General features: G+C 32.0%; 1 protein-coding gene across 1 annotated transcript; it reads left to right on the top strand.

Annotated features, from left to right (window-relative positions):
- Positions 1-12,864: 12,864 nt before the first annotated feature.
- LOC130641934 (fucolectin-6-like) lies at positions 12,865-17,890 on the top strand. Its single transcript, XM_057448960.1, has 3 exons — positions 12,865-14,587; positions 16,305-16,338; positions 16,475-17,890. Exons 1-3 carry the CDS (start codon positions 14,300-14,302, stop codon positions 16,909-16,911), a joined length of 759 nt encoding a protein of 252 aa, XP_057304943.1. The 5' UTR covers positions 12,865-14,299; the 3' UTR covers positions 16,912-17,890.
- Positions 17,891-18,369: the final 479 nt, after the last annotated feature.

The following is an 18,369-nucleotide window of genomic DNA, read 5'->3' as shown; positions in this document are numbered from 1 at the left end:
AAATATTCCTATTCTGTAATACCTGAGGCCTTACAAATTAAAACACTTATATACGCATTGGTTGCGTAAAACACGCAAAGACCCGAAGCAGTGTTTTTTTTGTTTTTTTTTACGCTTTGACATAGTAAAAAAATTGCCTACATCCGTGCCTGGCGAGGTAGTACGACCTTTAAAAATGTAGGTTGTATAATTATAAATGAGACTGCATCAAATTTCTATTTTGCAGAAATAGGGCACACAATTTATTTGTAGTGTTGAAACGTTCCAGATTAATTTCAATGTGCAATTGGATTTAGAATAAGTATATATACACCATTTTTCTACTTTGTAGAAACAGGGCACGCAATTTATTTTTTGACTTGAAACATTACAGGTTATTTTGATTTGTGCAACTGTGGGCTGTTATATTGATTTTTCTATTTTTGCAGAAATGGGGCACACATATTTTTTGACTTAAGGCCAAGATTCACACACGGAAAACGTTCCGCGGACCGGACCGGATCAAACAAAAACAAAGCTTTGCCCATGCACATTGTTAGCTCATTACGCAATCGAAACGGAAAATTGTGCAGTCCGAGAAGCTAGAAGACAGTTGAAATGTTTTTAACTTTTTTTCTGGTCCGCGAAGCGACTAGCATTTTTGACCAATACCAAGCTACAAAATATAGCCAAGTGACATCAAGAAACGACCGGCAGCAGCAAGCACATGTTTTTTATCCATATTATGTTGTTATTATTGTCGTAGCAACGTAGAAATTAATATTCGGTCTTTAACGTACTGGAACAGAACGGAACGAAACAGAACAGATTTTTATCGTTATCCGGTTCGGTCCGTGGAACGTTTTGCGTGTGTGGATACTGGACTTTTAACGTTACTGGTTATTTTGACTTTTGCAGATGCATTATAAATAAAGCCGTATCAATTTTTCTATTTTGCATTACTGAAGCATACGTATTCTATTTTTTGACTTAAAATGCTAGAGGTTGTTTTGATTTGATTAACTGTGTTACAAATCATATTGCATCGATGTTTCTATTTTGCAGAAATGGAGCACACATTGTATTTTTTAACTTAAACGTTACAGGTTATTTTTATTTGAACAACGGTGTTATTAATAAGGCTGTATCGATTTTCCTATTTTGTAGAAATGGACCACACAATTTATTTTTTGACTTAAAACATTACAGCTTGTTTTGATTTGTGCAACTGCAGCATAAATAAGAATATATTGTTTTTTTTTTCTATTTTTGTAGAAACGGGGCACACAACATATTTTTTGACTTGTAACATTACAGGTTATTTTGATTTGTGCAAATGTGTTATAAATAGGCAGTATCAATTTTTCTGTTTTTACAGAAATGGGGCACACATTCTATTTTTTGTGTTGAATCGTTATAGATTAATTTCAATGTGCAACTGGATGAAGAATAAGAATACAACATTTTTCTATTTTGTAGAAATGGGGCACACAACATATTTTTTGACTTAAACGTTACAGGTTATTTTGAGTTGTTCAACTGCGTTATGAAAGGCAGTATCAATTTTTCTGTTTTTACAGAAATGGGGCACACATTATATTTTTTTTTTACTTAAACGTTGCAGATTATTTTGACTTGTGTAGCTGCGTTATGAATAAAGGCTGTATCAATATTTCTATTTTTTCAGAAATTGGGCACACATTCTTTTTTGTGTGAAAACATACATCTTAATTTCAATGCGCACCTGGGTTTACAATAAGAATTATACGAGTATAGAACCAACATTGAGCAATTTAATTTTGTATTGACAATATATTTCGATCTTCTAAAATCATCTTCAGGTTTAAAATATATAAAAACAAGATTAAAATCCGTTATATAAAAAAATGTAAATTGCGTATCACTCCTTTCTACAGTAAAAAAAAATTATCAACAACCGAGTAAAAATTCAAATGTACAAGAGAAAAGAAAATTAAACAATTGACAAGTCTCCCATGAGACACTATCCGTATAAATCAAAATAATTAAAATTTTATTACTAAAGTATGGCTTTTGTATTCATTAGTGTTTAACTTAGGACGTATATCGTTAATAATCAAAGCTTCAAGAGTCTCTAGATGATGCATTGACTTCGTTGATGATGCTAAAATATCTAAAATTATATAAATAGAATGAAATAAAAAATATAAAAATAAAAGTATAAAAATAGAATAAGTAATAACTAAGTAAGTAAGATAAGTAAATATTATATAAATAGGATAAAAATGCACCATTTTTCTATTTTGCATAAATGGAGCATACATTCTATTTTTTGACTTAAAACATCAGGTTATCTTGATTTGTTCCACTGCGTTAAATAAGACTGCATTGATTTTTCTATTTTTACAGAAATGTGTCACACAGTTTATATTTTGACCTAAAACATTGCAGGCTATTTTGATTTCTGCAGCTGCGCTATAAATAAGGTTGATTCAATTTTTCTATTTTGCAGAAATAGGGCACACAACTTATTTTTTGACTTGAAACGTTCCAGGGTATTTTGATTTGTGCAACCCTGTTGTGAATAAGCCTGCATCTATTTTTATATTTTGCACAAATGGTGCACACAATTTATTTTTTGACTTATAAAAACGTTGCTGGTTATTATTTCTGTGCAACTCTGTTATGAATAGTGCTGCACCTTTTTTTTTTTTATTTAACAGAAATGGGGCACACAATTTATTTTTTGACCTTTATAACGTTGCTGGTTAATATCTCTGTGCAACTCTGTTGTTATGAATAGGGCTGCATCTTTTTTTTCTATTTAACAGAAATGGGGCACACAATTTATTTTTTGACTTATAAAACGTTACTGGTTATTATTTCTGTGCAACTCTGTTATGAATAGGGCTGCATCTTTTTTTCCTATTTAACAGAAATGGGGCACACAATTTATTTTTTGACTTATAAAACGTTGCTGGTTATTATCTCTGCGCAACTCTGTTATGAATAGGGCTGCATCTTTCTTTTCTATTTAACAGAAATGGGGCACACAATTTATTTTTTGACTTATAAAACGTTGCTGGTTATTATCTCTGCGCAACTCTGTTATTGATAGGGCTGCATCTTTTTTTCCTATTTAACAGAAATGGGGCACACAATTTATTTTTTGACTTATAAAACGTTGCTGGTTATTATCTCTGCGCAACTCTGTTATGAATAGGGCTGCATCTTTTTTTCCTATTTAACAGAAATAGGGCACACAATTTATTTTTTGAATTATAAAACGTTATTGGTTAATATCTCTGTGCAACTCTGTTATGAATAGGGCTGCATCTTTCTTTTCTATTTAACAGAAATGGGGCACACAATTGATTTTTTGACTTATAAAACGTTGCTGGTTATTATCTCTGTGCAACTCTGTGAATAGGGCTGCATCTTTTTTTCCTATTTAACAGAAATGGGGCACACAATTTATTCTTTGACTTATAAAACGTTGCTGTTTATTATTTCTGTGCAACTCTGTTATGAATAGGGCTGCACCTTTTTTTTCCTATTTAACAGAAATGGGGCACACAATTTATTTTTTGACTTATAAAACGTTGCTGGTTATTATCTCTGTGCAACTCTGTTATGAATAGGGCTGCATCTTTTTTTTATTTAACAGAAATGGGGCACACAATTTATTCTTTGACTTATAAAACGTTGCTTGTTATTATCTCTGTGCAACTCTGTTATGAATAGGGCTGCATCTTTTTTTCCTATTTAACAGAAATGGGGCACAAAATTTATTTTTTGACTTATAAAACGTTGCTGGTTAATATCTCTGTGCAACTCTGTTATGAATAAGGCTGCATCTTTCTTTTCTATTTAACACAAATGGGGCACACAATTGATTTTTTGACTTATAAAACGTTGTTGGTTATTATCTCTGTGCAACTCTGTTTGTGAATAGGGCTGCATCTTTTTTTCCTATTTAACAGAAATGGGGCACACAATTTATTCTTTGACTTATAAAACGTTGCTGGTTATTATCTCTGCGCAACTCTGTTATGAATAGGGCTGCGTCTTTTTTTTCTATTTAACAGAAATGGGGCACACAATTTTCTTTTTGACTTATAAAGCGTTACTGGTTATTATTTCTGTGCAACTCTGCTATGAATAGGGCTGCATCTTTTTTTCCTATTTAACAGAAATGGGGCACACAATTTATTTTTTGACTTATAAAACGTTACTGGTTATTATTTCTGTGCAACTCTGTTATGAATAGGGCTGCATCTTTTTTTCCTATTTAACAGAAATGGGGCACACAATTTATTTTTTGACTTATAAAACGTTGCTGGTTATTATCTCTGCGCAACTCTGTTATGAATAGGGCTGCATCTTTTTTTTCTATTTAACAGAAATGGGGCACACAATTTATTTTTTGACTTATAAAACGTTACTGGTTATTATTTCTGTGCAACTCTGTTATGAATAGGGCTGCATCTTTTTTTCCTATTTAACAGAAATGGGGCACACAATTTATTTTTTGACTTATAAAACGTTGCTGGTTATTATCTCTGCGCAACTCTGTTATGAATAGGGCTGCATCTTTCTTTTCTATTTAACAGAAATGGGGCACACAATTTATTCTTTGACTTATAAAACGTTGCTGGTTATTATTTCTGTGCAACTCTGTTATGAATAGGGCTGCACCTTTTTTTTTCTATTTAACAGAAATGGGGCACACAATTTATTTTTTGAATTATAAAACGTTGCTGGTTAATATCTCTGTGCAACTCTGTTATGAATAGGGCTGCATCTTTCTTTTCTATTTAACAGAAATGGGGCACACAATTGATTTTTTGACTTATAAAACGTTGCTGGTTATTATCTCTGTGCAACTCTGTGAATAGGGCTGCATCTTTTTTTCCTATTTAACAGAAATGGGGCACATAATTTATTCTTTGACTTATAAAACGTTGCTGGTTATTATTTCTGTGCAACTCTGCTATGAATAGGGATGCACCTTTTTTTTTCTATTTAACAGAAATGGGGCACACAATTTATTTTTTGACTTATAAAACGTTGCTGGTTATTATCTCTGCGCAACTCTGTTATGAATAGGGCTGCATCTTTTTTTCCTATTTAACAGAAATGGGGCACACAATTGATTTTTTGACTTATAAAACGTTGCTGGTTATTATCTCTGCGCAACTGTTTGAGAATAGGGCTGCATCTTTTTTTCCTATTTAACAGAAATGTGGCACACAATTTATTTTTTGACTTATAAAACGTTGCTGGTTATTATCTCTGCGCAACTCTGTTATGAATAGGGCTGCATCTTTTTTTCCTATTTAACAGAAATGGGGCACACAATTTATTTTTTGAATTATAAAACGTTGCTGGTTAATATCTCTGTGCAACTCTGTTATGAATAGGGCTGCATCTTTCTTTTCTATTTAACAGAAATGGGGCACACAATTGATTTTTTGACTTATAAAACGTTGCTGGTTATTATTTCTGTGCAACTCTGTTATGAATAGGGCTGCACCTTTTTTTTTCTATTTAACAGAAATGGGGCACACAATTTATTTTTGACTTATAAAACGTTGCTGGTTAATATCTCTGTGCAACTCTGTTTGTGAAAAGGGCTGCATCTTTTTTTCCTATTTAAAAGAAATGGGGCACACAATTTATTTTTTGACTTATATAACGTTGCTGGTTAATATCTCTGTGCAACTCTGTTGTTATGAATAGGGCTGCATCTTTTTTTTCTATTTAACAGAAATGGGGCACACAATTTATTTTTTGACTTATAAAACGTTACTGGTTATTATTTCTGTGCAACTCTGTTATGAATAGGGCTGCATCTTTTTTTCCTATTTAACAGAAATGGGGCACACAATTTATTTTTTCACTTATAAAACGTTGCCGGTTATTATCACTGTGCAACTCTTTGTGGCGCCGTAGATTAGTGGTTATAGCTCTCGTACTCTGTGCGGGAGACCGGGGTTCGATTCCTCTTGACAGCGATTCAACATGGGCGAGTGAATGTTACCATAGCCCCGGGTTAACCCAAGCCATGTGATGGAAATTGGGAAGATGGCACACTGTGTGGGCCGTTGGATGTTGCCGAGAGTTGTCTAGTAGAGCGCGGGCTCTAATTGGGTCTGCTTAGCTCAAAATGAGCATTAAATACTCTAGGACTCTCCATCTACGCCATGGCCCCTCCTGGAAATAATAGACAGGGTATATCCCTCGATATTTGTGAGGCTAGCATGTAAAATATGCACATCTATCTATCTATCTATCTGTTATGAATAGGGCTGACCTTTTTTTTTCTATTTAACAGAAATGGGGCACACAATTTGTTTTTTGACTTATAAAACGTTGCTGGTTATTATCTCTGCGCAACTCTGTTATGAATAGGGCTGCATCTTTTTTTCCTATTTAACAGAAATGGGACACACAATTGATTTTTTGACTTATAAAACGTTGCTGGTTATTATCTCTGCGCAACTCTGTTTGTGAATAGGGCTGCATCTTTTTTTCCTATTTAACAGAAATGAGGCACACAATTTATTCTTTGACTTATAAAACGTTGCTGGTTATTATTTCTGTGCAACTCTGTTATGAATAGGGCTGCACCTTTTTTTTTCTATTTAACAGAAATGGGGCACACAATTTATTTTTGACTTATTTCTATTTTGCAGAATTAGTGCACACATTTTATTTTCAACGTTACAAGTTATTTTTATTATAAAATTCTGTTATAAGTATATGATATAAATGATAAAGCTTGCGCTATATCATTTATGCAATATCTTTTACATTTGTTTAGCAATAAAGGATGTTACCATTTTAAATAAGCACCAAGCTCGGGTTTTTTTATTTTTCTATCCCATGCCTATTAAAAATAATTTTGCTTTAAGCTATCCTTACTGGTTTAAGTTCTATAAAAATGAAGCTTGTGGGTTTAAAACCAATACCATAGGAATCAACCGTGACTAAATTAACAAACAACTGTGCTTGTTTTGATCTCTGATTTTACACCTCTATTAACAAAATTCTGCAACATTTGCAGTATATATTCAAGAAGGATTTTTATACTTTTTAGCTCCATTACAACGAAAAAAATTTGGATTTTAATATCTTCTAAAGACTACACTGAAGAAACTCCGCCGATCAAAGTACTGGAGAAAGATTTTTTTACGATAAAGATAAAACGTAAATTGAATTATGATGTGATATATTTCCTGTCACTAGTTATATTCACGTGTTTTTAAGAAACTATCCCTAAAAACCTCAAAATCTTTATAAAATTTTGAGAAAACCGCCTGCCTCAGCGTTTTAAACTGCAATTTACAGTCATCATAATTGTAAAAAACAAAACAGAATCAAGTTTCTTTTTATCAGTAAATAAATACACATATACTAAACAAAGTTTTATCTTAAAAATAACAAAATAAGTCGTTTTTGTTCTGCTAATAATGAAAGTCTCAACAAAAAGTAAATAGAGTGATAAAATTTAAGAAATGATTAAGAAAAATTCAGCCTATATTCAGGCATTTTGCTAAGAAAATTGAGACTCAGGTCAAAAACAAATACAAAATGGAAACGTGTACTGTCCGTAAAAAAATAAATACCAAATGTTGAGAAAAAAACAAATTTTATTGCTAAATTTTTGGTGGTGCTTCCATGTACCAACTTAGTAGATTAGATATGACTTAATTTTAAGCTGTTTTGAGCATTTAAGGGGGATCGCGATCCAGCAGGACGTTTTACAGAGTTTACGACGACCCTGCTGAACACAGAATTTCTGTTATCGCTTGTACAGGTGAAAAAACCTTTTCTAATGTTTTTTTTATATCAATATGAGTATTTGAAGTTTGTTATATCCAGTTATGGTCGAGCGGCTATATGTTGCTAGATATTTAAAGAATTAAAAGACACAGATAACAACAAGTATCAACTAGCTAAATGTGCCTCTTCATAAGACGAAGTCTCTTTATATAATGGGGTGTTTATGTACACTAAGGTCCGTGGTTATGTTAGTAGCTGACTATATACTATTGTGTAAATAGTGAGCGACCCATAACAACGTTGACAAATGACAGGTGGTTTCAGTAAAAACAGTCATTTTTGTTCGCACTTTGAAATCAACATCGCTAGCTACAAACACCATGCGCAATCCCGTGCAATAATCTGCATATTCTTTATGTTTAGAGTTGCTAAAACATCTATTTAAAAAAAAATATATGCGGCTAGTGTAAAGAAAACTATTTAAATTTTGTTTCACATGCGCCGACATTTACCAGAAATCCCAACCTCGAATGTGACTGCACATAGTCACGACGCATTTTTCTCTTTGCGACCTGTGTCCTTTATGGCTTCACGAATGTGTTTTTAACGTCAGGATTTGACGCTAAGTCCTTACCAACATCTTTTTCCAGTATTTGAAATCTATGAATATGAGAAATTTACGCTAAGTCGTTACCAACATCTTTTACCAGTATTTGAAATCTATGAATAGGAGAATTTCACGTAACTAGTTAACTACCTGCAATCTTCGTCTAAAGTTTTTAAGACACCTACATTATGACCATACATCCAGTTGTTGTTTTCAGCATTATTGTCATAGTTGTTCACTGATTCATATATGGCGCAATTCTTGGTCCGTTGACTGGCTTAATTACATATAAGCACATTTGATTTGATGTTTACCATGTGTAGCTGCGTTTATAACACTTCTGTAGGGCTCTTTTGTATGTGTGAAGTTATTTTTTACCTTAATGGCACTATAAATAATCAATTTTCTGGCATTTCAATTTATGGATATATTTGCGTTTTATGAATGCTTTTCACAATTAAGGGACACGATTGATATGTAAGATATGCATAAAAAGGGGACAAAAATTTTAAAAAATGATCTCAATGTCAGATCCTGTTTTTATTATTTATAACGATATATTATAACGATATATCGGTAAATGACATAGTCCAAGTCAAATAATGAAGGAATTCTAGCTTTATCACCTTGAAAATTAATATATAAAATGTAAATTGATTTAAATGAATACCAAGTTAAAGCAGGTATATCGATGTCACATCAAACACTGAACTTACATGAGGGCTTCATAGAATATATAAGACATTTTCAAAATTCATTGAAATTTTCTATTTATTTAAAAAAATCAAATGTCACCTTAAACTTCATTTACCACGCTCAACAATTATATACTCCAAATTTTTGAAGGTCAATGATTCCGTTAGAAAAAAATATATCAATAAACTAACTGCAGGACTCTAAAGCATGCTAGATGGAGAATATTTTAGTCATATATAAACAGTTCAAAATAGTCCTTACTTTGTTCAAAATATGCCCGAAAATCAAAGGGGACACGAATATGTCCCCTTTAATTTCACGTCCCCCTAATGTGCGTGTTTAAGGTAAAGCATGTCACCCTAACCTACTTATAGACATATATATATATATATATATATATATATATATATATATATATATATATATATATATATATATATATATATATATATATATATATATATATATATATATATATATATATATATATATATATATCAAATGTATGGGTATATGTAGCTTGCTACAGCTAGCTAGCTAAAACCAACGTCAACAATGTCTTCTCTTGTCTCTCTTTAAAAGTCAGTAATTTAAGTTTTGTTCGATTCCCACATCTTACTCATTTCAATATATAGTAAAGAGGGCTAGCAACACCATTTAGGCGTGTTATTAAAAGGTGAAACGTCAGTTAAAGTAAAACAATAGTTGAGGAAACATCAGGCAGGATTTTGCATTTCTGCCTCTTTTCGCAGCACTAACAAGAATAGTTGTGAAAAACTGACCATGAAAATTATTTGGCCCGAAAGTTTGTCCCTACAAAGCGCTAGTACCCAGACCTGCGCGGTATGAAACTCCGTAATAAAAAATAATCTTTTGCCATTACGATGGCAGAAAGATTTATAAACAATCCAATTAACATGGTCAAAATTCCTGACTACATTATTTTATTATTTTTGGGACTCTTTACCTGAGCCCTCCCTTCTTTATTCTCCTGAACAATTCAAATTTGTTGTTTGTGCGGCCTTCGTGGTTTTTTTAAAAAAAGATTTTCGCGCCTACGTAAAATCAGAGTTGGTGATAATTCTGGAAATTAAAACATGTTATTTATTTAAAAGTGATAAATGCGATAAATGCGATAAATAAATTGCGTTAATTGAAAAAAATTTTTTAAAATAGTTAACGAACCTACTTTTAAGCAAAGTTTTCTTTTTTGCTTTTTAAATGTTTACTATCAAGATAACTTATTTTGCCTATAACAGTAATTACGTGGAAATTTAAATGAGAAAATATTAGATACACGCTTATTGGCTTAACACGGGTTGTAAAAACAACCAAGATTTTCTTGTCAGCCCTCTTCCAATCTAACGATTCACTTATTCAAAACCATCTACTAGATCTATTTTTTTATAAAAAGTGTTTTATAATAATTTTCCCTTACTCAATTTTAGAGAATTTATAGTGTCGCAGAGTCTCGTGGTTTGTGTACTTTGATTGACGATATCAATCCTATTGTTGTATTAAAAACTAAGCAGAAAACACATATTCAAAGTTTATAGTCTCTGGTAAAACTCTGTGGGGGATAAAACCCAAGAGCATCCACACCGGAAGCTCGTGCAATCATGATTTAATGACTTACCGCAGATTCTGATTGTAATAATATGGCATTTTAAAATAACGGGTTGTGATTTCGCTGATTGGATGTATATTGGTACTCCAATTCTACCATCTGGTAACTGGATTTCATTTGATACTATCGGCGGAGCAGGCATTGCAGGATTTTTATTGCTTTTTTTAAAAAATGATCTGATTTACTACTTGTAACTGATATATTGATTCCAATAATCCTAAAAGAATTTCTAAGAAGTTATTATTCATGTCTCATAAAGAATACAGACGCTCTAGCGCCTATTAAATCGTTAAACTTTGAGGCAAGAGGCGTATTTAAATGGCGGAGGTCAAACATGTTGCTTATTAGAAACCTACTCATGCGGCTTTTTTACTGCAAAAGGAGATTTTCACCAAAACACGAAGAAATTGTTCCTTTTTAGTTCTAATCAGAAACAAAGGCGCAACAGTAGGAAACTTTTTGCTACAAAAGGTTACTTAGACATAATAATCTGCAACATCTATGTTATGATGCATTTAACTCAAGATAAATTTCTTTAATATTAAACATTTGAATTGCATGAAACACTCCTTCAACTTGCTACAAATAATCTATCTAAATAACTAAACTTAAATTGCAAGCGGTGGAGAACATGGCCTTGGTGACTTTTGAATAACTTTATAAGAAGAAAAGAATATTTGAACCGACAACAATGTTAGATTCATAAAAATAATTATAATTATTTGAGAGGATAATTATAGATTTACCGAAAGATCCTCGTCCAATGAAAAAACAATAATTTTCCTCGACGAAGTAGTAACAATTCAACAACAAAAATAGAAAACGTTTTGCACTCTAATATAACCAATCAGATTTTATATTTTTTATTGGTTAAGCGTTCAACAAGCTTATATTTTTTTATCTCGGCAAAATTATTTCTTTTGCTTCCATAAAGTCATTCAAAAATCACCAAGCCCATACTCTCCACCGCTGAAAATTTAAGTTCAATTATTTTATTTTATTTTATTTTTATTTTATTTTTTTGCAGTAAGGTAAAAATTATATACTTTTCTTAAATTCTTTTGTCGAATTGTGCTGAAAATACGTACACCCTTTTTCATATGTAAGTAACACAAAGTTTTTACTAATGCTCAATGTTTCCGTATTCTTGCAGTCGCAATGTTCTTCGTCCTGCTCTCCTTTGGTGTACAAAAGCATATATTCACGGTCAAACCTTTACATTAGAAATCCTAATTAAACAAAACACAATCAAAATTGCAGTAAAATGTAACTAAATAAAGAAGATTGACCAGTGTCTAAAACATATTAAACATTTAACGATAAGAAAAAGAATTCCTTGAAAAATCCAGTCTTGTATTTATGAAAGAGACCACAAAAACATCATGATTATGACATGTTTACACCATTTCATAATGGCTTCTTAATTTATATACTGACTTGTGATTGGTTTAACCAGTATTATGATGCGAACCCGTCTGCGACAATTGCAGTTACATATAAATTGATTCATGTTGCTTAAAGCAGAAAAGTCGCTTTATCCATAGATGATTGTAACTGTTAATGTGAAAAGAATATTTCGTATCTGTTGCTTTTATTTCTGGAAGTAAAATAATTTCGGCTCGTATTAACTAACAAATTCTTCTTTCTTCGTAATATCCAGAAAACTTTTTGTCAAAATTCAGTTATCCTAGCTATCTTAGCGACTGCTTATGTGTCTCAATTTGATATCTGTAGCAAATGAATGTGGCTTGTTTAAAAAAACTATGTTAATCACGGAACGAAGTTCTATTAATAGAAAGTCGTACGATGACGTAATAACATTTATAATCATAATTAATTGGTTTCCAATTATCTTACAAATCTTTTTGTTTTATACTATCGTATCTGTTTATATAAAAAAGGAAAAGTTCACGCCAACTAAATAAAATAATTTTAAAAAGTTATAAAAATTTCTGTCTTTTTTTGAATGGCTTGAAAGTTTGGATACGAGGATTTATAATTGACAATAAAAACCTTTTAAAATCTAATAAAGGCTTTGACATTTTGAGTATAAAACTTCTAAAACATAGAATAAAAGTTTGAAAACAAATAAATAAAAACTTGACCCTTTCATACCATCGTAATATTGATTCATTAAGGTTCGTTTCCATTTGACTTCACTGTCCCTTATAGGGTAAAAAGCTTAAGAGGTTTTTTGTTAGTGCGCGACTTTGTAAAAAAAGAAGTCAGTCCTTATGTGTCAAGAATAAAAGGATACTTATTAAGTTTATCCAGCAAATTTTTAAAAACCTTTTAGAAGAGGCGAACAAACAATTTTTTTGTGGTTGCCAGAGATAACTACTATAAAAACAAACAAATAACTGTATTTTAAAACTAAATATCTATATTTCTTCCTAGCAACATATTTACAGGATTTTTATGGCTGTATGGGGTCATAGAGATATAAGTAGGTTTTGGATGTACTTACCAGTAAACACCAAAAATAAGATCTTTGACTCGAGATAACCAAGTAGCTAACAGCATTTTATAACGTTCGTTTAAACCTTTTGGAACTTGTGGCGGCGATTATAATATTTTCGCTGCTTTTCTTGTACTTATGTTATCACTAACTTGTTGTGTTACTTTTCTTAAGGATAATGTCGTGGAGATAATGGCATTGAATGTTTCCGTGTTAAAAGGATTTTCCTTCACATCAGCATCATAAGCAGAACTTAAACTGTACTTAAGATCAGTAGGAAGGGTAGGTTTTCGATTGGTGACTGGTGAATACTTTGTTGAGGAATGTATACTCACGTAATGAGCAAACAAAACATTTTCGACAACTGCTTCAGCTGACTTATCTTTGAAGAAAAAGAGAAAGAAAAAAATTGCAAATTCATCATAAAAGTAATTACTTTTATTCATAAACAGGTTGTCTAGACGTCTATGTGGTTCGAAAGTGTGTATAATTTTTTGCACCTTGACCATTTAAGGGGTCCGTTTATTACACGCCATTCTTCGGAATATGCAGGAATTGAGCTTGAATCGTTTTGTAGCCCCTTTAGGAACATTTGAAGATAGGAACAGAAGGAAAATTTGCGTATTGACGTGCTTCAAGAGAGTACAAATGAGCCTTGGAAGAACGTGGAAAAAGTGCAAACTCTTTTCTGTCACAAAAGGGATGAACAAGGGGTACAGATGGAAAGAGCACATAGAACTATTATCTGGTAGAACCTCCTTAATGTTGTGGTTGTGTGGCCGTGAAATGAGGAATTACATAATACTTGGAAACTAGTTCAATGGCCTGTGGAAAAATCCACTTAATTCTAGGAAGCATGCATTTAAGGACATAAAATTTTGATGACGTCAGCTATGACCTGTCCTTACCTATTTTCCAACAAAGAAAAAAGATTGAATAACCGTTATGTATTTATTTTTTATGCCTATGTGACAAGGTACCTCACCCTAAAAATTGTATTATGACTAAATTATTTGTTTGAATCTCATAAATTAGAGAATAAGTAGCATGCATATCGATTTTACACATATTTTTTATTTCGTTAGCAGCAAATCCATTATTAATTCTTATTGTCACACCTCTCAAATTGATCTACAGCTTCTCACAAGCGATTCGTTATTTGAACATGACGAACATAAATATTTGGCCTATTTTCTTGGTTGCGATTAGCATGGCAAATTGGTGTAAATGTACACATTACGTAAAGACACTCAAAAATACAAAATATCAAATAATAACCGAGATTTTCTCTTGTGGTTCTCTGTTAACATGCGTCCAAAAATGCAGTTTTAGAAAGTTAGATGCTGTTTATGAGGATGGAAAATGTTACTGTGTTGTTACTACTGGAAACAAGGATGGCGACGAAAGCGAGAATAAAAAAGAAGCGACAGAAGTTTATTTGGCATTGAAAGATGTAAGTAGCAACATAATATTCCCCCCTTAAACTAGCGGCGTCAGTCTTGACTCAATATTTAAATATTTAATCAAGACTTTCGTGCTGATCCTTGTTTTTATCTCTTGTTATGTTATGTTAGAATATTTCACATGCTTACTATTCAACTTTTACTGGATTTGACTTTACACCTTCCCACAGTCACATTGCAGAACAATGGACATTGCTATTTTTTACTTCAAAATATCCATTAAAATTCTTATCATTTGTGAATTTATATATCTTCTGATTGGTTAGAGGGAAATTATAATGGTATATGTTCTTCTCTTCTGTTCCGGTGCTTCTTGTTCACCTTGGTCTAAATCTCGCAATTTCTTCGTATGTAATGTATTTTTTTTATCGACCTTGGTCAAACAGTGGCAGATATGGCAAAAAATTAAAAAAATCGCTATTTTTTGCTCAAAACACGTGATAGATGTGTTCAACAAAATATTATATTTTCGGTGTCTTTTTAATTTCGAGTACGCTTTTTATTTTATATTTCTACCAAACTTAGAGGTAAATATTTTCTCAAATTCCTATAATCGTCCTTCATTTTTTCCATCACCAACTTTTATTAACTTGTAATTTGACTTTATTAACTTGTAATTTGACATCAAAGCAAAAAAACAATTGCTAAACTGCTGGTTATAGTCTTATAGTCCATTTACAAAATCTTGACTAACTTCATTTACGTCATAATGTGTATCAAATATACACTCTGTTTCCATCATTTTACTTCAACCTGAAATAGAAGTTTAAAATTGTTGTTCAGAACGGGGTAGGTAAAGAAGAGATGCTTGCACCCTATAATGGTTAACCCGGAAACTTTTCATAGCTGATTTTTATCATTTTGGGATGGAAATCCAAAAACATTTTTGGAGAAACTTCACGCCCGTTTTTACAATCCCTATCTCATTTTTTGAATTTCTTGATATAATCTTCTACATTAAATTTCTATATTTGAGGTTCGTATATTACAAATACTTCAAACAAATTACGCCCCTTGCCCCAAACACCAATTTACGCCCCAGAATGTTAATGTTTTCATCTTGCATCTATTTTATAGCTTACAATTTTTTAGAATGGTTTTTAGTTCTTTGAGACTTTTGGGCACCCTGTGAAATTATTTTTTTGATCCGAAACAGTAAAAACGTTTTTCTAACTAAAAATGCACGGACCTTTTTTACGGACTTTGTGTCTAACTGGCGCCTCAATTTGTCATTCGGACTTTTTCTCTAGTTGGTGCCTTATCTAGCTGTGTATTCTGAGTATATAGTTAACATAATACTTAACTTAAATGTTTTCAAGCAAGTATCACTACAAATACCAAGGAATAGATTTTCAAAAACTGGAATTTTATTAATAAATGCTGAGGACAGCCAAGTTATGGCTAACAGTCAATGATCTATTAAGGCCTGATTTTTAATTAGCATGTGAGAGAAATCATTTGTATTGAATTGTATACCGTACAACCCACCAAAAGAGAAGTTATGGGACGGGATATTTTTGTTTCCCACCTCAACTCCGGTGGCATCCTCGTTCCCTATATAAGGGTTATTGTTACTGAATTATTTTAAAAAGTGGTGGAGGTAATTTTTTGATGCTTTCGAGAGGTAATTTAGAATTTAAGTAACCAATCTTTTTAAAACAATGCTCCTTGTCCTCTATTTTCTTTTTATTTTATCGATTTTTTTAGCCTTTGAATTATTCCGACAACGAACATGAACCAGGTAGATCATTTTTTCTGTACTTGCTAATGTGCAATTTTTACAATTTCTTATTTTAAAATTATGTAGGTCAATACTTGACACTTTTATTCACATTCTTAAATAATCAAGAACAAATATTCAAAATTTGTATGTTTAGCCTCAATTAACCTGTCGCGTGGAAAACCAGCAAGACAATCAAGCGTACACCGTGGCAGTTTCAGTCCAGATGCATCACTTGGAGTGGATGGAAATACTAATGGTATATACGAAACCGGATCGTGTTTTCACACAGCGGGTAATGAATCAAACGCTTGGTGGGAAGTCGAACTTCTTCAGAATGCTGTAATAACGAATGTTGTTCTATATCCTCGCACTCATGACTGTTGTCATTTCAGAGCAAATAATTTGAAATTGCTGGTGAGGTCTGCTAACCAGGATTCCTGGAATTTGTGTGCGTTTATCGAACAACTGGGTGCGACACCATTTGATCAAAAATGCGGTCAACCTGTGGTTGGTAGTATTTTTCGAATTGTACAACAAAATACAGAACCTCTTCATTTGTGTGAAGTTGAGGTATTTGGGTACTTTTTATAAGTACAAACTGCACGAAATTCAATTTCACTCAGCTCTGTTAGAAAGTGAATAATTTTTCTTTTATTGTTTATTATTAAATGATTAGAAAGTGTTAATTACCTTAATGAGCAATTTTTTGCAATTGAACCATTAAAATTACAAAAACAAGTTATAGTAATAATTAAAACAAAAAATTTCACAGCTGTCGACAAAGAGCGACGTATTTTTGAGAGCAATAAGTCGTATCAAGAGAACTCTAATAAACATTGAAGTACACTGTTCGTAATGATTTTTAAACAGTCTCTAACGCTTTCTCATGTTTTTCATCGTCGTTGTTATCATCGTCATGAACATGTTGTTGACACGTGTCTGGTGAAGCAACTTTATATTATTCGCTGTTGAAGATATTAATTCTTTGCGTGATGAATAATATTCATATTGCATTGCAATCCCCAACTATTTCTTTTCTTTTTGATTTCTTACTATAACTGCTTTTACCTGATGGTAAGGTAATTAGAGTTTTGCATTTTTGAGGAAGTCCGTAGAGGGCACAGGCGCAAGGTAGCTGTTAAAATGCTATCTATAACCTTATAATCAATCGGGGGAAGTGCATACCGACCCTGTTATTTTTTGTTTTATTTTGAATAACTTTCCACATCATTGAAAGGGACTTTATTTTTTGTGACCTTTTCTAAAATTTTATGACGTATAGCACGGTTAAAATTTCTTAGTTTTTTTGGGGTGGCTACCTCGTTCAGAGCGGGTGTAACCAGAAAACTTCCAATAAAATTTTGAACTAAAATCTTCACTTTCTACGCTTTATTTGTTGTAATTATTATTTATTTATTATTTAGAGTTACTCTTAACACATCTATTTTGCAGACCTGAATATGTGTAACTTACAGACCAGATTGTTTATATTATATAAATACTGATCACTATTAAATTCTCCTGACATAGATATTTTTATATTATCTTTTTCACAAGTTTTTGAAAAAGGCATGGTCATTTGCAATAGAATCTGACAGATTTATCTCATTCGACACAATCTGATAATATAAACAAAAAAATGGAAGCTTTTTTGTCGCACATTTATCGCCAGGTACAATCTGAAAAGTTAAGAAATTTCACCTTTTTAGATTTTGTTCGAGGAGAATAAACCAATGAAGTTTGTTTTATAAAATATTAATGATTTGAAAACTCGTATGATTTCGAAAGCACAAGACGGAAGAAACATCTTTGAAGAAATCAAAATGTCAAAAACAGGAACTTTTATTCAATTTTTTATAGAGAGAGAGGCTCTATGGAATGTAAAAAGTACTCTGTACAAAGACAAGGTTGAGAAAGCAAAGGCATCCGCATCTGCGACACACTGTATTCAAAACCTTTTCTTTAATTTTTTGTTGCTTTTTCATTGATCGCAGCAGTAGCAGCACGCCTTCTTGTGTAAGAACCATGTTAAAAATAAACAAAAATCGA

The sequence above is a fragment of the Hydractinia symbiolongicarpus genome, chromosome 4 (assembly GCF_029227915.1).
Source record: "Hydractinia symbiolongicarpus strain clone_291-10 chromosome 4, HSymV2.1, whole genome shotgun sequence".
NCBI classification, from domain to species: Eukaryota; Metazoa; Cnidaria; class Hydrozoa; order Anthoathecata; family Hydractiniidae; genus Hydractinia; species Hydractinia symbiolongicarpus.
This window is presented reverse-complemented; position numbering and strand designations above follow the sequence as displayed.

What these genes read in the sequence shown, in the direction of transcription:
- LOC130641934 (XM_057448960.1), top strand. Translation starts at nt 14,300, where the DNA reads ATGACGAACATAAATATTTGGCCTATTTTCTTGGTTGCGATTAGCATG. An exon ending in TTTATTTGGCATTGAAAGAT is followed by an intron (nt 14,588 to 16,304) that starts GTAAGTAGCAAC and finishes CGATTTTTTTAG; the next exon opens with CCTTTGAATTATTCCGACAA. An exon ending in CGACAACGAACATGAACCAG is followed by an intron (nt 16,339 to 16,474) that starts GTAGATCATTTT and finishes TTGTATGTTTAG; the next exon opens with CCTCAATTAACCTGTCGCGT.